This window comes from Salvelinus alpinus, chromosome 2 (genome assembly GCF_045679555.1).
Source record: "Salvelinus alpinus chromosome 2, SLU_Salpinus.1, whole genome shotgun sequence".
In the NCBI taxonomy this organism is placed as follows: Eukaryota; Metazoa; Chordata; class Actinopteri; order Salmoniformes; family Salmonidae; genus Salvelinus; species Salvelinus alpinus.
This window is the reverse complement of record NC_092087.1, coordinates 41,732,538-41,748,279: the sequence shown is the minus strand read 5'-3', so window position 1 is coordinate 41,748,279 and position 15,742 is coordinate 41,732,538. Positions and strand designations below refer to the sequence as shown.

General features: G+C 45.1%; 3 protein-coding genes across 6 annotated transcripts in view; 2 read left to right on the top strand and 1 right to left on the bottom strand.

The window, feature by feature from the left end:
- Nucleotides 1-1,355, top strand: part of LOC139561828 (peroxisomal succinyl-coenzyme A thioesterase-like) — a 15,949-nt gene extending 14,594 nt beyond the window's left edge. For all 4 annotated transcript variants that reach the window (XM_071379147.1, XM_071379130.1, XM_071379156.1 and 1 more), the window contains 2 exons: nt 517-652; nt 1,016-1,355. In XM_071379147.1, coding sequence (XP_071235248.1) covers nt 517-652; nt 1,016-1,128 — 249 coding nt within the window. In that variant the 3' untranslated portion in view covers nt 1,129-1,355. The remainder of the gene's footprint in view (nt 1-516; nt 653-1,015) is intronic.
- Nucleotides 806-9,795, bottom strand: LOC139561889 (protein S100-B-like). The gene is made up of 4 exons (XM_071379288.1): nt 9,680-9,795; nt 2,308-2,451; nt 1,460-1,618; nt 806-1,104 (listed from the first exon to the last, which is right to left on the bottom strand). Exons 2-3 carry the CDS (start codon nt 2,434-2,436, stop codon nt 1,469-1,471), a joined length of 279 nt encoding a protein of 92 aa, XP_071235389.1. The 5' UTR covers nt 2,437-2,451; nt 9,680-9,795; the 3' UTR covers nt 806-1,104; nt 1,460-1,468.
- inpp1 (inositol polyphosphate-1-phosphatase) lies at nt 9,693-15,742 on the top strand. Its single transcript, XM_071379167.1, has 6 exons — nt 9,693-10,026; nt 11,268-11,485; nt 11,641-11,701; nt 11,886-12,092; nt 12,319-12,487; nt 15,031-15,742. The coding sequence occupies exons 2-6, from the start codon at nt 11,282-11,284 to the stop codon at nt 15,557-15,559; spliced, it is 1,170 nt and encodes a 389-aa protein (XP_071235268.1). The 5' UTR covers nt 9,693-10,026; nt 11,268-11,281; the 3' UTR covers nt 15,560-15,742.

Sequence of the window (15,742 nt, the reverse complement as noted above, 5' to 3'; positions counted from 1 at the left end):
CAGAAAAGCAACTCCACGGCATTATCAAACCTGCCCCATATTTGATTGTAGGGAGGGTGTTCTTCTCATTGAATGCTTTGTTTGGTCATCAGTAAACACAGCGCTGATTTGTATTGCCAAAGCGCTCTAATTTTGTTTCATTGGTCCACAGAATACTTCCCCCAGAATTGAGGTTTATTTTGCATGCAGTTATCTTGGCCAAAGGCTATGCAACCAAGCACTAGCTCCTGGGTGCCAATCATTTTCTCCATGCCATGTTTTTATTTTCATTACAAAAATAAATGTGGTTCTGCAATGCTGAAAATCCAATGAAAAGGTGTGACGTCCAAATGTTGTTTTTTTCAATTTCAACTTATTTTAGAAGAAATTGGGAATTATTTGTTTTAAAGTACAAGGGTGCCAATATATTTGGCCACAAATGTGTGCTAGTCATAGCTGCTGAGAGTAATAACTTTTCCAATGTCGAAGTCAAAAGTCGTGACCAGTTGAATGAACAGATATTTCCTTGGTTTTCAGATTGAGAAGAAGATTAAAGATGCTGGTAGATCCCACCTGTTCACCCGCCTGTCATACCCCGGTGCTGGTCACCTGATTGAGCCGCCCTACACCCCCAACTCCCGAGCCTCCATGTGGACCACACAACCCAAGAAACGTGGGTGGTCCTCTCTTCCCATACACACCTTCACCTCTCTTTCATATTTAGTTTGTCATGCAGTTATGACCTTGTTTTCAGTGATACCTTTTTACAAATAGTCATGATTGTATCCTAAAAGGATAATCATACTTTGAAAGATTTGTCTTGAAGTACATTTATCAGTCCTTTATTCTTGATTTATATATCCACTTACAAGCACTAACATATGTATTCAAATTTAAAGGGTTTCCAAATAACGGTATTTGACAAAATGGTAATAGACATTATAATTAACATACAGTATCTCAGAAATGAGAGAACTACATTGTGATTTGTATTTTCAGGTTATTTCCCATGCTGTCCTGTTGTTTTTCCATATAGTTATCACTCTCTGGGGAGGGCACCTGGTACCCCATGCTGCCGCCCAAGAGGATGCCTGGAAGAGGACCCTGGAATTTATGGAACGCCATCTAAGGGGAAAGGAAGACAAATAGCCTTTTGACCACATTGGGATAGAACGGTCCATCTCACATGCATCACTCCTCAATGCAAGACTCAAAACTCACCCAACTGTCCAAATTCAAGTGGACTCAATGTTTTCTTTCACTATTTTCACGATACAGATTTTTATGTAAGCGTCTATGTATTGTTGTCATTGATTTGTTTGATTTTTATAAACACAACTATTATACCATAATAAAATCAATGTAATGTAAACAAAGTAGCTTTATCATCATTACATCATCTTTATGTGAGAGGGTTACACAGTATGTATGTGTGTTTTGCTGGTCACACACAGACACTCGCTCAAGTCTTCCCCTTTACATTGTGTCACTAACGGCGGTGATCCGTGCTGAAGAGATCATGGCACGTTGACGTCATCATGGCGATCAGAGCGATAAACTCTTGGAAGTCGATCTCCAGGTCTCCGTTCTGGTCCAGGTCTGCAAACAGCTCATCCAGAGTCTCTTTCTCTTGGATATTCTTAAGAGACAAGAACAGTCAACTGTGAAGAGTAATCTGTGTCTGATTAGAACTTGTGTCAGGTTTTTGAGTTAACAATGTCCTATAGGCCCATACATGCTTATAACAAGTAATAAAGCATTCACCTGCAGGCTTTAATAAGGTGTAATAATCTAATAATCATAGAATACTCATTTTTTAATTCCTACAGAAGGCTAAAAAACGATTCCTCTTTTTCTAATTGGATGTAGGCCAGTGGTATAACGCCATGATGACACACTCCAGCTGAATTTAAATGATAGAGGGTGTTGTCATATGTAGTAATATACTCAGAGGACAGACATAGGAGCTGTCCCAAATGGCATCCTATTCCCTATTATAGTGCACTACACTTGTCCAGGGCCTGTACGACTCTGGTCAAAAGTAGTGCACTATATAGGGAATACACTCTTAGAAAAAAGGTTATTCGGCTGTCCCCATATGAGAACCCTTTTTGGTTCCAGTTAGAAAGAACCCTTTTGGGTTCCATGTAGAACCCTCAGTGGAAAGGGTTCTACATGGAACCCAAAAGGGTCATTTATACCCTGGAACCAAAAAGGGTTCTTCAAAGGGCTATCCTAGGTGACAGTCAAATAATTATTTTAGGTTCTAGCACCTTTTTTCCTAAGAGGGTAGGGATCCATTTGGGATACAACCAGAGAGTGCCTCACAATTATGAAGTGACTCATCTCGTTATTGATAAGATCTTTGAGCTCTGCCTTCTTCAGCTTGCACTTGTGGCCCGAGTATTTATGGAACACATGGATGATGGCGATCATGGCACTCTCTAGCTCTGACATGCTCTGCTCAGTTCTCTGTCAGGAACACAGAACCATATAATTACATATAGAACATTCCAGGCACAGAACAGACACAGCAAGCATAAATCACCTTTCAAATCTATGTTTAAAAGGCCCAGTGCAGTCAAAAATGTGATTTTTCTGTGTTTTATACAGTACAAAACATTAGGAACACCTTCCTAATATTGAGTTGCACCCCCTTGTGCTCTCAGAACAGCCTCAATTCGTCAGGGCATGGACTCTACAAAGTGTCGAAAGCATTCCCCATGTTGACTCCAATGCTTCCCGCAGTTGTGTCAAGTTGCCTGCATATCCTTTGGGTGGTTGACCATTCTTGATACGGGAAACTGTTGAGCGTGAAAAACCCAACCGCGTTGCAGTTCTTGACACACTCAAACCGGTGTGCTTGGCACCTACTACCATACCCCGTTCAAAGGCACTTAAATCTTTTGCCTTGCCCGTTCACCCTCAAATGGCACATATGCACAATCCATGTATCAATTGTCTCAAGGCTTAAAAATCCTTCTTTAACCTATCTCAACCCCATAATCTACAGTGATTGAAGTGAACACTAAGAGGTTGAAATAAAAAAGTGAAATTGTGAAAATGATGACAATGCACTTTTAGTGTAAGAGCTGTTTGAAAAGACTGCCTGAAATTTCTACCTGTTTTGGTGGGATGGAGTTTTGGCCTGCCTGGTGACATTAGTTAATAGACCAATAAGAAGGAGCGTTCCAAACCTCTCTGCCAATAACAGCTAGTTTTCAGTTTTCCACTCCCAACTCAGACCACTCCCAGACAGTCCTTGCTAAATTTTTGCTTGAGATTTGCTCTTTGCTATTTTTCATTATTTTTGACCATTTCATTGAAAACAATCACAGTAAGGAACTTAGTTGTTACCCAGAAATTATTTGATATTGAGATAAAAATTGCTGCATTGGACCTTTAAATGACTTTGTATGTTCTGAGTTTTGGTTGATACAATTACTGTAGGCTACCCATATACACAAATATATATATATATTTCAATATTATTTAAGTAAATTGGAATTAAATAGAAAGTATTTGAATTACCACTTTTTTTTACTAGTTTCTTAGATACTCCCTATAAGATTAGTAACATCGCCGGTCTTATGAGGCATATTTAGAACTGTATTGTATTATAGCCTATGATTTCATTGTACGTTCTTTCATATTGCTCATCGCTCCTTAGCTAAACTCAATGCTCTAATAGGTCTACATTGTGTTTGCCTTATCGTCTTATAAATGGAAAAAAAGCTAATTCAGATCAACTGACCATAGATTGACAAGATGTAAAATACAAAATTACATTTATAACTACAGAAAGACACTTGAGGCGTGGGACAATACAACACCAAAATTATTTTCCTCAACTAACTACACAAACATTTCCACACAAATGCAACAATTACTGGTCAATTATTTGCTTTATTATATTACCTGCATTTGAAGACAGAACCCAACCGTCTTTCGCTGTATTGTGAGGCTTGGTAGGCTAATGACAAACTGATGCTCTAAACCTGAGACACTCCTTGATTGCGTCCCAAATGATATCATATTCCCTTTATAGTGCACTTTTTTGACCTAGGTCCATAGGGCTCTGGTCAAAAGTGGTGCACTATATACAGTTCCTTCAGAATGTATTCACAGCCCTTGACTTTTTCCACTTTTTTTGTGTTACAGCCTGAATTTAAAATTGATTACATTGAGATTTTGTGTCACAGGCCTACACACAATACTCCATAATGTCAAAGTGGAATTATGTTTTTAGAATTTTTTTTAAATGAATTACAAATGAAAAGCTGAAATGTCTTGAGTCAATAAGTATTCAACCCCTTTGTTATGGCAAGCCTAAATAAGTTCAGGAGTATACATTTGCTTAACTTATTCTGTGTGCAATAATAATGTTTAACTTTATTTTTGAATGACTAGTTCATCTCTGTAACCCACACATACAATTACATGTAAGGTCCCTCAGTCGAGCAGTGAATTTCAAATACAGATTCAACCACAAAGACCAGGGAAGTCGTCCAATGCCTCGCAAAGAAGGGGACCTATTGGTATATTTAAAAAAAAATAAGACATTGAATATCCTTTTGAGCATGGTGAAATCATTAATTACACTTTGGATGGTGTATCAATACACCCAGTCACTACAAAGATACAGGCATCCTTCCTAACTCAGTTGCCAGAGAGGAAGGAAACCGCTCAGGGATTTCACCAGTAGGCCAATGGAGTCTTTAAAGCAGTTACAGAGTTTAATGGCTGTGATAGGAGAAAACTGAAGATGGATCAACAACATTGTAGTTACTCCACAATATTAACCTAATTGACAGATTGAAAAGGAGGAAGCCTGTGCAGAATAATACATATTTGAAAACCTGCATCCAGTTTTGCAATACTGCAAAAAATGTGGCAAAGCAATGACCTTTTTGTCCTGAATACAAAGTGTTATGTTCGGGGCAAATCCAAAACATATTACTGAGTACAACGCTCCATATTTTCAAGCATAGTGGTGGCTGCATCATGTTATGGGTATGCTTGTAATCGTTAAGGCCAGGGGACTTTTTCAGGATAAAAAAGAAATGGGGTAGAGCTAAGCACAGGCATAATCCTAGAGGAAAACCTGATTCTGACTGATTTTCACCAGACACTGGGAGATTAATTCACCTTTCAGCAGGACAATAACCTAAAACACAAGGCCAGATCTACACCGGAGTTGCTTACCAAGAAGACAGTGAATGTTCATGAGTGGCAGAGTTTCAGTTTTGACTTAAATCTACTTGAAAATCTATGGCAAGACCTGAAAATTGTTGTCTAGCAATGATCAACAACCAAATTGACAGAGCTTGAAGAATTTTAAAAGAATAATGAGAAAATTGTAACGTTCTTCGTCGGGCGAAAGAGAGGACCAAAATGCAGCGTGATGATTATCCATTTTAATAGAATACTTAAACAACGAACAAAACAATAAACCGACAAAATGAACGAAGACGAAACAGTCCCGTAACATGAACACAAACACAAGAACACAGTAACAGGAACATTCACCCACAACCCACAAAGACAAAACAGGCTACCTAAATATGGCTCCCAATCAGACACAACTACGAACACCTGCCTCTGATTGAGAACCATATCAGGCCAAACACATAGAAACAGACAAACTAGACATACAACATAGAATGCCCACTCATATCACACCCTGACCAAACAAAACATAGAAACATACAACGCAAACTATGGTCAGGGCATGACAGTACCCCCCCCCAAGGTGCGGACTCCGGCCGCAAAACCTAAACCTATAGGGGAGGGTCTGGGTGGGCATCTGTCCGCAGTGGCGGCTCTGGCACGGGACGTGGACCCCACTCCACCATAGTCATTACCCGCTTCAGTGGCCTCTTTCGAGCGGCGACCCTGGCCGCCGACCTTGGACTGTGAACCCTAATAAAGGGCCCCACTGGACTGAGGGGCGCCTCCGGACTGAGGGGCGCCTCCGGACTGAGGGGCGGCTCCGGACAGACGGGTGGCTCTGGACAGACGGGCGGCTCCGGACAGACGGGCGGCTCAGGCGCCTCTGGACAGACGGGCGGCACAGGCGCCTCTGGACAGACGGGCGGCACAGGCGCCTCTGGACAGACGGGCAGCTCAGGACAGACGGGCGGCTCAGGACAGACGGGCGGATCAGGCGGCTCAGGACAGACGGGCGGCACAGGCGCCTCTGGACAGACGGGCGGCACAGGCGCCTCTGGACAGACGGGCAGCTCAGGACAGACGGGCGGCTCAGGACAGACGGGCGGATCAGGCGGCTCAGGACAGACGGGCGGCTCAGGCGGCTCAGGACAGACGGGCGGATCAGGCGGCTCAGGACAGACGGGCGGCTCAGGCGGCTCAGGACAGGAGGGCGGCTCAGGCGGCTCAGGACAGGAGGGCGGCTCAGGCGGCTCAGGACAGGAGGGCGGCTCAGGCGGCTCAGGACAGGCGGGCGGCTCAGGCGGCTCAGGACAGGAGGGCGGCTCAGGACAGGAGGGCGGCTCAGGACAGGAGGGCGGCTCAGGCGGCGCTGGACAGGAGGGCGGCTCAGACGGCGCTGGACAGGAGGGCGGCTCAGACGGCTCAGGACAGACGGGCGGATCAGGCGGCTCAGGACAGACGGGCGGCTCAGGCGGCTCAGGACAGGAGGGCGGCTCAGGCGGCTCAGGACAGGAGGGCGGCTCAGGCGGCTCAGGACAGGAGGGCGGCTCAGGCGGCTCAGGACAGGAGGGCGGCTCAGGCGGCTCAGGACAGGAGGGCGGCTCAGGACAGGAGGGCGGCTCAGGCGGCGCTGGACAGGAGGGCGGCTCAGACGGCGCTGGACAGGAGGGCGGCTCAGACGGCGCTGGACAGGAGGGCGGCTCAGGCGGCTCAGGACAGGAGGGCGGCTCAGGCGGCTCAGGACGGCGGCTCAGGCGGCTCAGGACAGGAGGGCGGCTCAGGCGGCTCAGGACAGGAGGGCGGCTCAGGACAGGAGGGCGGCTCAGGCGGCGCTGGACAGGAGGGCGGCTCAGACGGCGCTGGACAGGAGGGCGGCTCAGACGGCTCAGGACAGACGGGCGGATCAGGCGGCTCAGGACAGACGGGCGGCTCAGGCGGCTCAGGACAGGAGGGCGGCTCAGGCGGCTCAGGACAGGAGGGCGGCTCAGGCGGCTCAGGACAGGAGGGCGGCTCAGGCGGCTCAGGACAGGAGGGCGGCTCAGGCGGCTCAGGACAGGAGGGCGGCTCAGGACAGGAGGGCGGCTCAGGCGGCGCTGGACAGGAGGGCGGCTCAGACGGCGCTGGACAGGAGGGCGGCTCAGACGGCGCTGGACAGGAGGGCGGCTCAGGCGGCGCTGAACAGGAGGGCGGCTCAGGCGGCGCTGGACAGGAGGGCGGCTCAGGCCTGCCGAGGCACACTGTAGGCCTGGTGCGTGGTGCCAGAACTGGTGGTACAGGGCTGGGGACACGCACCTCAGGGCGAGTGCGGGGAGGAGGAACAGGGCATACTGGACCCTGGAGGTGCACTGTAGGCCTGGTGCGTGATGCCGGAACCGGTGGTACCGGGCTGGGAACACACACCTCTGGAGGCGCACTGTAGGTCTCGTGCGTGGTGCTGGAACTGGAGGCCTGGTACGTGGAGGAGACACCGGATAGACCGGACCGTGGAGGCGCACTGCAGGTCTCGAGCACCGAGCCTGCCCAACCCTACCTGGCTGAATGCTCCCTGTAGCCATGCCAGTGCGGCGAGGTGGAATAGGCCGCACTGGGCTGTGCTGGCGAACCGGGGACACCATGCGTAGGGCTGGTGCCATGTACCCCGGCCCGAGGAGACGCACTGGAGACCAGATGCGTAGAGCCGGCTTCATGGCACCTGGCTCGATGCCCACTCTAGCCCGGCCGAAACGAGGCGCTGCTATGTACCGCACCGGGCTATGCACACGTACTGGAGACACCGTGCGTATCTCCACATAACACGGTGCCTGCCTGGACCATCTCTCTCCACGGTAAGCACGGGGAGTTGGCTCAGGTCTCCTACCTGACTTAGCTCCACTCCCCATGTGACCCCCCAATACATTTTTGGGGCTGCCTCTCGGGCTTCCTAGCCAGCCGTGTTCCTTCGTAACGCCGGTTCCCTTTTCCTACTGCCTCCGTTCTCCTGGCTGCCTCCACCTGATCCCATGGAAGGCGATCCCTTCCAGCCAGAATCTCCTCCCATGTGTAACATCCCTTGCCGTCTAGAATGTCCTCCCATGTCCATTCCTCTCGATATTTCGGCCGCTGCTGCTGCTGCTGCCCGTTACCACGCTGCTTGGTCCTTTGGTGGTGGGTGATTCTGTAACGTTCTTCGTCGGGCGAAAGAGAGGAGGACCAAAATGCAGCGTGATGATTATCCATTTGAATAGAATACTTAAACAACGAACAAAACAATAAACCGACAAAATGAACGAAGACGAAACAGTCCCGTAACGTGAACACAGTAACAGGAACAATCACCCACAACCCACAAAGACAAAACAGGCTACCTAAATATGGCTCCCAATCAGAGACAACGACTAACACCTGCCTCTGATTGAGAACCATATCAGGCCAAACACATAGAAACAGACAAACTAGACATACAACACAGAATGCCCACTCATATCACACCCTGACCAAACAAAACATAGAAACATACAACGCAAACTATGGTCAGGGCGTGACACAAATGTTGCACAATCCAGGTGTGGAAAGCTCTTAGAGACTTACCTAAAAATACTCACAGCTGTAATCGCTGCCAAAGGTATGTTAATTTTTCAAAAATGTTTTACAACTGTTATGATTTTTCTTCCAATTTAACATTACACAGTATTTGGTGTAGATCGTTGACAATTATTTTTTACAATGAAATCGATTTTAATCGAACTTTGTAACAAAACAAAATGTGGAAGAAGTCATGGGGTGTGAATATTTTTTCTGAAGGCACTGTAGGGAATAAGTCATTGTGCAGTGGCTGTGTTTTTCAGCCCTGTCTCTCAGTGCTCTGAACAGCTAAACTGTATTGATCAATCCCATGAAAGCTCCTATCAGTCAGCCAGACAGTGGTTATATCCCAAACGACACCCCATTCTCTTTATAGTGCACTACTTTTATGGCCTTTGGTCATATAGGCCCTGGTCAAAAGTATTGCACTGTAAAGGGAATAGCTTGCTATTCTCCATGCAGGCCTGCTACAGTAATGATTGATGTATGCAGTATGATAATGGATGCTTCTGGTGGTAATAGAGGCAATAGGGCACCACTAAAGCCATTTCCTCTTCAATTGCGTCACTTACTGGGATTCTCTTACTGTTGTGTTCATATCAAATGACAAATGCACATAGGATTAGATTTGTTTAGGTCACATCTGCCTTGGATTGAGTATATATAATTGATGTGCCGATGGGAAGAAGAATAGGCTTTTATTCAACACTTTAAATGCTGTGTTGCATAGCTGTCTTCTCCGTTCACCTTTCTATGTAAAGAGAAATGTATTGAGGGATGTAGAATCGTTTTTAATTGAAAATAATTCATAGGCATACTTAATAGGACGTAGGGTCTAGTTCTAGAACTGGTGCAGTTCAAGTAGTCACATTGTAGCTAAACCAACGTAGCACGTGTAGACATATTGCAGCAAGATCATACAACTTTACACACTAGTAGGCAGGCTACAGTACTGCATTATTCTAACCTCCGCCCACGTCGGCTGCGATGGAAAAGCCTTCGCGAGCTCAGTGGAAAATCACCTCCGTCCGCCCTTCCGATACGCAAAAACATCCGCACCGACGTAATCAAACAAGAACAGGAAACTACGTTCCTGGAGTAGGGAAATTATATCCCGAGATTGAATTGTCGCCCGTAGCCTATTTGTTTTATTGTAGCCGACTGTAGACTAGCACACGGCATTACGCCCATTCAGAAACATCCTTAGCCTGGATTGACACAGGAAACATTAAGCAGATTGGATCGTGACAGGTCAGCTTTGAAGGGCGCTAGACGAGAAAATACCCTAATACGAATCAGCCAGAACATTTCCCGGTAAGAGTAAAATAAATTGCAATGTTTTTATGTAAGGTAGCGTTCACTGTTGATAGCTTGTTTATATAAACATGTTAACTTCGTTTCTAGGTCCATGTTGCTCAAATAGCCTACTCAAGTGGCGAGTGGGTTATGTTTTTTCTCTACTGTAATCAACTACAAAGGCGTGAAATATGCGCACGTAGAGTACCCTATATTCTGGATGGATTGATCGCAATATTTGAATTTAAATGATTAAGCATTTATATGCCTGGTCGTGCTTGCTTTCCTGTTCTGTGTCACTGTTCTCTGTGTCAATGGGACACACACTTTTCACGCCACTTCGATAAAAAGTGATTTATTTACATAGCAGGTTAGGAAAGCATTTCCCCTAACCCTTTTCCTAACCTTAACAGCAGTCTCCTAACCTGCTACGTCAATTCTCCTAACCTGCTACGAAAAAGTAACTTCTGTATCGAAGTGACATGAAAATATTGTTTCCCCTGTGTCAGTTGCCTATTCTTGATGGTGAACTCTTGTCATATTTGAAGAAGACTCTAATCAGTTTAACTCTTACAGAATTACAATATGATATTTTAATGTTAATATTTTGTCTTAAAACATTATGTGTTTGCAGTACCATAACCAGAGTAAAACACCTGTCCAATGGGGCAACCACACAGCTGACTCAACTTGCCCAAATTCCATAAGTGCCATACTTTTCACTTTGACAAGAAGGAGCAAACAGAAATATCAGTTTTAGGCTACTGGACTTATTTGCATGTGGATAGAGAGTGCATGGTTTTATAAAACAGGCTATTGAATGGGGGTCATTCTTTTTCTTTGCTCTCACTTACGTAGAGATGTCCTAGTTTCATTATTACAGAGGCTATAATTAGACATGCACTCAGAGGCAGGCCACATACATTCATGAACTATCAATATCAGAGCAGACCTCCCCAGGTAATCCAGTTAATTGCTTCTTTACAACCTCTACAGAGTTTGTCTTTGACATCTTCAAGATCCTTTCCCCATTGAGAGAAGCTATGGCCTACAAGGCTGTGGCTAATCATTGTCACTTTTATCTGGAGGGTCACAAGGACATTTTGTAACCCCTTAGATCAGCCACTCACAGCACAATTTGCTGGAGGAAACAAATCACTATCTCTGACCCCATATCGAAGGTACTATTTAAGGCCCTGCTAGCCTACACAGGTATTAAAGGTGTTGGCCATCTCTCTCTGTCTCTCTCTATCTCTCAGGTCAGGTGTCAAGTATGGCTGATCTGCTGAAGCTGCTGCTGCGTGTGGCAGAGAAGGCGGCCAACGTGGCCCGTGTGTGCAGGAAAGAAGCCCCTCTCTTCCAGCTGCTGGTCCAGGAGAAGACTGGAGTGGATAAGAACAAGAAGTTTGTCCAGGACTTCAAGACGCTGGCTGATGTTGTGATCCAAGAGATGATCCGCCATGATGTTGGAGCTCAGGTACAGGAACCAAAACACTTCTCATGTTATCATGATGAGGATTTTTTCATGTTTGAAATATTTCCAGGCAAGCCTCTGGGGGATTTGTGGCATATCCCTCTCTAGTATAATCAAATGTTTTTGGCAATCTTAACCCTCTACTCGTTTTACCTTAGTTTCCTGAAATGATTGACCATATACAAGGAGAGGAGTCTAACAAGTTTGAGAATGGACTAGGTTAGTAATAACACCCACAGTTCAGTAACACTTATTACTATGTAACAATATGTTAATACAATGCAGGTACATGACTAATAACAGTGTTATAACATGGGTATAAGAGCAACATATACAATGCAACATGTACTTTTTAATAACACTAGACCTGTTGACTGTGTGTGCATTCATGCGTGCGTCCCAGGGGAGAGTGTGATAGTCACAGTGTGTGGGACGGAGAAGGAGACCGCAGCCCTGCTGGCCACAGTGCTGGATGGGGACCAGACGGCGGCGACTCTCCTGGCGCGTGCCATCCACCAGGACGCTAAGCTCACACTCACTGACACTGGGACAGACGAACTCCACATACCCCTCAGCCCCTCTGACCTGGGCATCTGGATCGACCCCATCGGTAACACCTGGCCTAGAGTCACTATTTAAAAACAAGATTTGTTGTATCTCCGTAGACATACATGAATGGAAATTATGGATAATGTTTAGCACTGAGCAGATCCACTTGTATTGTATGGTGTAATTACTACACCAACACCATAGGAGAGATTTTTCCTTGTCCTTTAACACTGTTATAAGCATGGCATTGTATGTACGTTGTTCCTATCGGTTTGGTTGTCATTCAGATGCCACCAGCCAATACATTGAAGGTCGTGAGGAGGCGGCGGTGGAGGGGCATCTCTGTCCGTCAGGTCTGCAGTGTGCCCTGGTCCTGATCGGGGTTTACCTCCGCGCTACTGGGGAACCCGTCATGGGGGTCATCAACCAGCCCTTCAACCACAAAGACCCAACAGGGTGAGACTCTAGAACAGGGGTCTCCAACAGGTAGATCACAAGTTACCAGTAGCTCGCAGCCCACCTATGAGTAACTCGCCAATCAATTCTAAAAGTACATGCATCCTTCCATCGCAATGTCATAAACATAAAGCTCCCTGCTACTATCAAATCAAAGCCACATTGACGTTATCCCAACTGTGGTTAGCCACTATTGGCTTAAAAAGCCAAACGTAACACAATACCTGCAAATTCATTTCCAGCAATATGGCCCTGTCTGTCTGTATGGTATGTGCATTTGTCAATCACTCCATATGTAGCCAGTTAGCAAAGCTAATGATAACCGTTTTGTGGGTAGACAGAAATACTTTCCCCAAAAATCATCTCAATTAAATGTTAACTGCAAAGTAGGCTTACCTACAGAACTATTGTTATTTTTTATACACCTTTTTCTCCCCAATTTCATGATATCCAATTGGTAGTTACAGTCTTGTCCCATCGCTGCAACTCCCGTACGGACTCGGGAGAGGCTAAGGTCGAGAGCCATGCGTCCTCCGAAACACAACCCTGCCAAGCCGCACTGCTTCTTGACACACTGTTTGCTTAACCCTGAAGCCAGCCGCACCAATGTGTCGGAGGAAACACTGTACAACTGGCGACCGTGTCAGCGAGCATGTGCCCGGCCTACCTGACAGAACTATAAATGATATTTTTTTGTATCAATTGGGTGGCCATTGTTTTGGAAACTCCGCCATGACAGTAGGCCTAACAGCAGAAACATTGCTACATTGACACATTCCTCTTTTGCTAGATGTGCAATTAAAGGGGAATTACACTAAAATCTAAATGTATTCCTTTTTTAAATCTTCCAGAAATGGTGTTCTGATGTGATTTAAGCATTGATATGGACATCCATTTTCGTTGATGCTCTATGAATAATTGTAATATTGAGAGTCTAAAAACGTTTTTTAAAATCCCAAACCAGGAAAAATAAAACAGAGAGAACTGAATTTAATTTCATGGGGCCTGTCATGCCGAATACTGTTTATCAACCATTATTTTATTAGGTACAGTAACCAGGGATGAGTTGCATGGTAGATAAGAGAAGAATGTGCCTATTTGAAAGCATAAAAAAAAAAAAATGTAGCTCACAACAGGTTACATTTTTTTTTAAAGTAGCTCTCATGCTAGAAAAGGTTGGAGATCCCTGCTATAGAACCAGAACAGCAATCAGTTCTGACACCAGGGGCCTCATTTATAAATGCTGCGTATGTACAAAATATACCCCAAAACGTGCATTCGCCAGTTTTAACGCAAAAGTAGGTATTTATAAAAATGTTACTTGATGTGAGAATGTGCTTAATTTCCTGCAAACTTTAGACTGAGTGCACACAATTTTTGGTGGTTGAACTATTGTATTGCAAGCAGGCAAATGGGGGATATGATGACTAGCTTATTCATAAAACCCCAACAACTGGAAAATATAACAATATTCAATCATTTGTCGTTAATGAGAATAGCGAAGATCTATTTATTTTATTTTTGCAATCTAAAAAATATATAGTAATAGGAATCTATTTCCTGATCATTTCAGAATAAATTCCTGACCTTTTCTGACTGTGATGGTTTCAAATTCCCAAAGAAGCCTATTCAACAAATTAGGATACAATTCGTCCCGTCTCTCATTTAATCTGACCTAATTCACAGTAGTAAATAAGGTATTTCAAATATTTTGCTCCATATGATCTGATCCGGAGCGCGGTTAAAATAAAAACATAACAGTAGAATTGACAGTTCACCTTGTAATTTCAAATGTTTGAAGTGGGCATCGACAATGTTTCAGAATTCGCGGGAAGCGCATCATATTTAGGTCAGGGGGAAAAGTAATTGCAAAACATTGTTAAATAAAATGTTCTGCAAACTCCACAACAATTTGTCAGTTTTTTTTATTTCAGACATAGTCACTCCTTTCCTTTGCTACATCATAATCACTGGGGGGGAAATGTAGCATCACCTCTGAGAACAGTTGATCTAATTTGCCATGGCTCTATCTTTTAGAAACTGCTGTGGCCTAATTTCAAAAGCTCCAAATCAAAACAGAAAATAAGGGGGTTATTGTCACCATAAAAGCTAAATGATGTGCTTTTCCCAGGCGGAATTATAATGCTTGTTCACGATGCGCACAGTTTACGACAAGTCTGATTTATAATGGGAAAAATGTGCAAGTAAGGCATGCGGCAAGTTTATAAATCTCAATATGTTTTGACTTAGTCTTTTCAGAAATGTTGCACGCAGATATTTAGTGTGAAATTTACTAAATTGTTATGAGGCCCCTGAGTTATGGTCAATGCTATTTCAGTTCAGTTAATTCAAATAACTCATTGTTACCAATTAAATTATTGGAACGTTTTTATTTTCAATGACGATTTTCAATCCACTTACTGAATTGAATTATAATTAAACCAGTCTGACACAGAAATAACATACTCAATAATGCTCAGTTCTCACCAACAAAGCTGCCTTTGTCAATAACATGTTTGATGTGATGTACATATTTGTTGCAGCTGGAAGGGGAAGCATTTCTGGGGTGTGTCGTGTGGGAGCGTCAAAGCCTGCTCGGTGCTCAGACCTAAAGACAGACCTGCAGAGACGACAGCAGCAGGAGGACCAGGGCTCTCAGTGGTGATGAGCTCCAGTGAGAAGCAGGCAGTGAAAGAGGCTTTGGCCCCTCTGTGCGGGCCTGACAGGCTGATGTACGCGTCAGGGGCCGGATACAAGATCCTGTGTGTGATCCTGGGCCTGGCTGACGTCTACGTCCTCTCAGAGGGCAGCACCTTCAAGTGGGACTCCTGCGGCCCCCATGCCCTGCTCCGTGCACTGGGTGGGGGGATGGTGGACCTTAAAGAGTGCCTCCACTCCTCTGGCTCCAGCCACTGTCAGGGGGGGCACCAGGACCAGGGGGAACTGACCTACCACCAACCCCACACAGAGAGCACTGGGGCAGACCACTGGGCCAACCAGGGGGGACTGGTGGCCTATCTCAACTGTCAAATTCTCCATAAGGTTATTGGGGAACTGAAGGGCAAGTTTTAAAGGAAGAGTAGTTGATGATGGTGGGCACAAGTATCATTGCTTATAGGGTCGTGCTGCTTAATATTCTATTTTTGGAGGGTCAGTGGTGTTTTTCTATCGACTATGCTGTCCAAGTTACTTTTAACAGCTATATATTTGCAATTGTAAATGAAGGAATATAAACATATTAAACTAACTACAGTA

Excerpts from the sequence above, each read along its gene's own strand:
- LOC139561889 (XM_071379288.1), bottom strand. The coding sequence starts at position 2,436 with ATGTCAGAGCTAGAGAGTGCCATGATCGCCATCATCCATGTGTTCCAT. Across the intron at positions 1,619-2,307 it reads AGATGAGTCACTTCATAATT|AATATCCAAGAGAAAGAGAC; the intron begins GTGAGGCACTCT and ends TTGTCTCTTAAG.
- inpp1 (XM_071379167.1), top strand. The coding sequence starts at position 11,282 with ATGGCTGATCTGCTGAAGCTGCTGCTGCGTGTGGCAGAGAAGGCGGCC. Across the intron at positions 11,702-11,885 it reads CAAGTTTGAGAATGGACTAG|GGGAGAGTGTGATAGTCACA; the intron begins GTTAGTAATAAC and ends CGTGCGTCCCAG. Across the intron at positions 12,093-12,318 it reads CATCTGGATCGACCCCATCG|ATGCCACCAGCCAATACATT; the intron begins GTAACACCTGGC and ends GTTGTCATTCAG.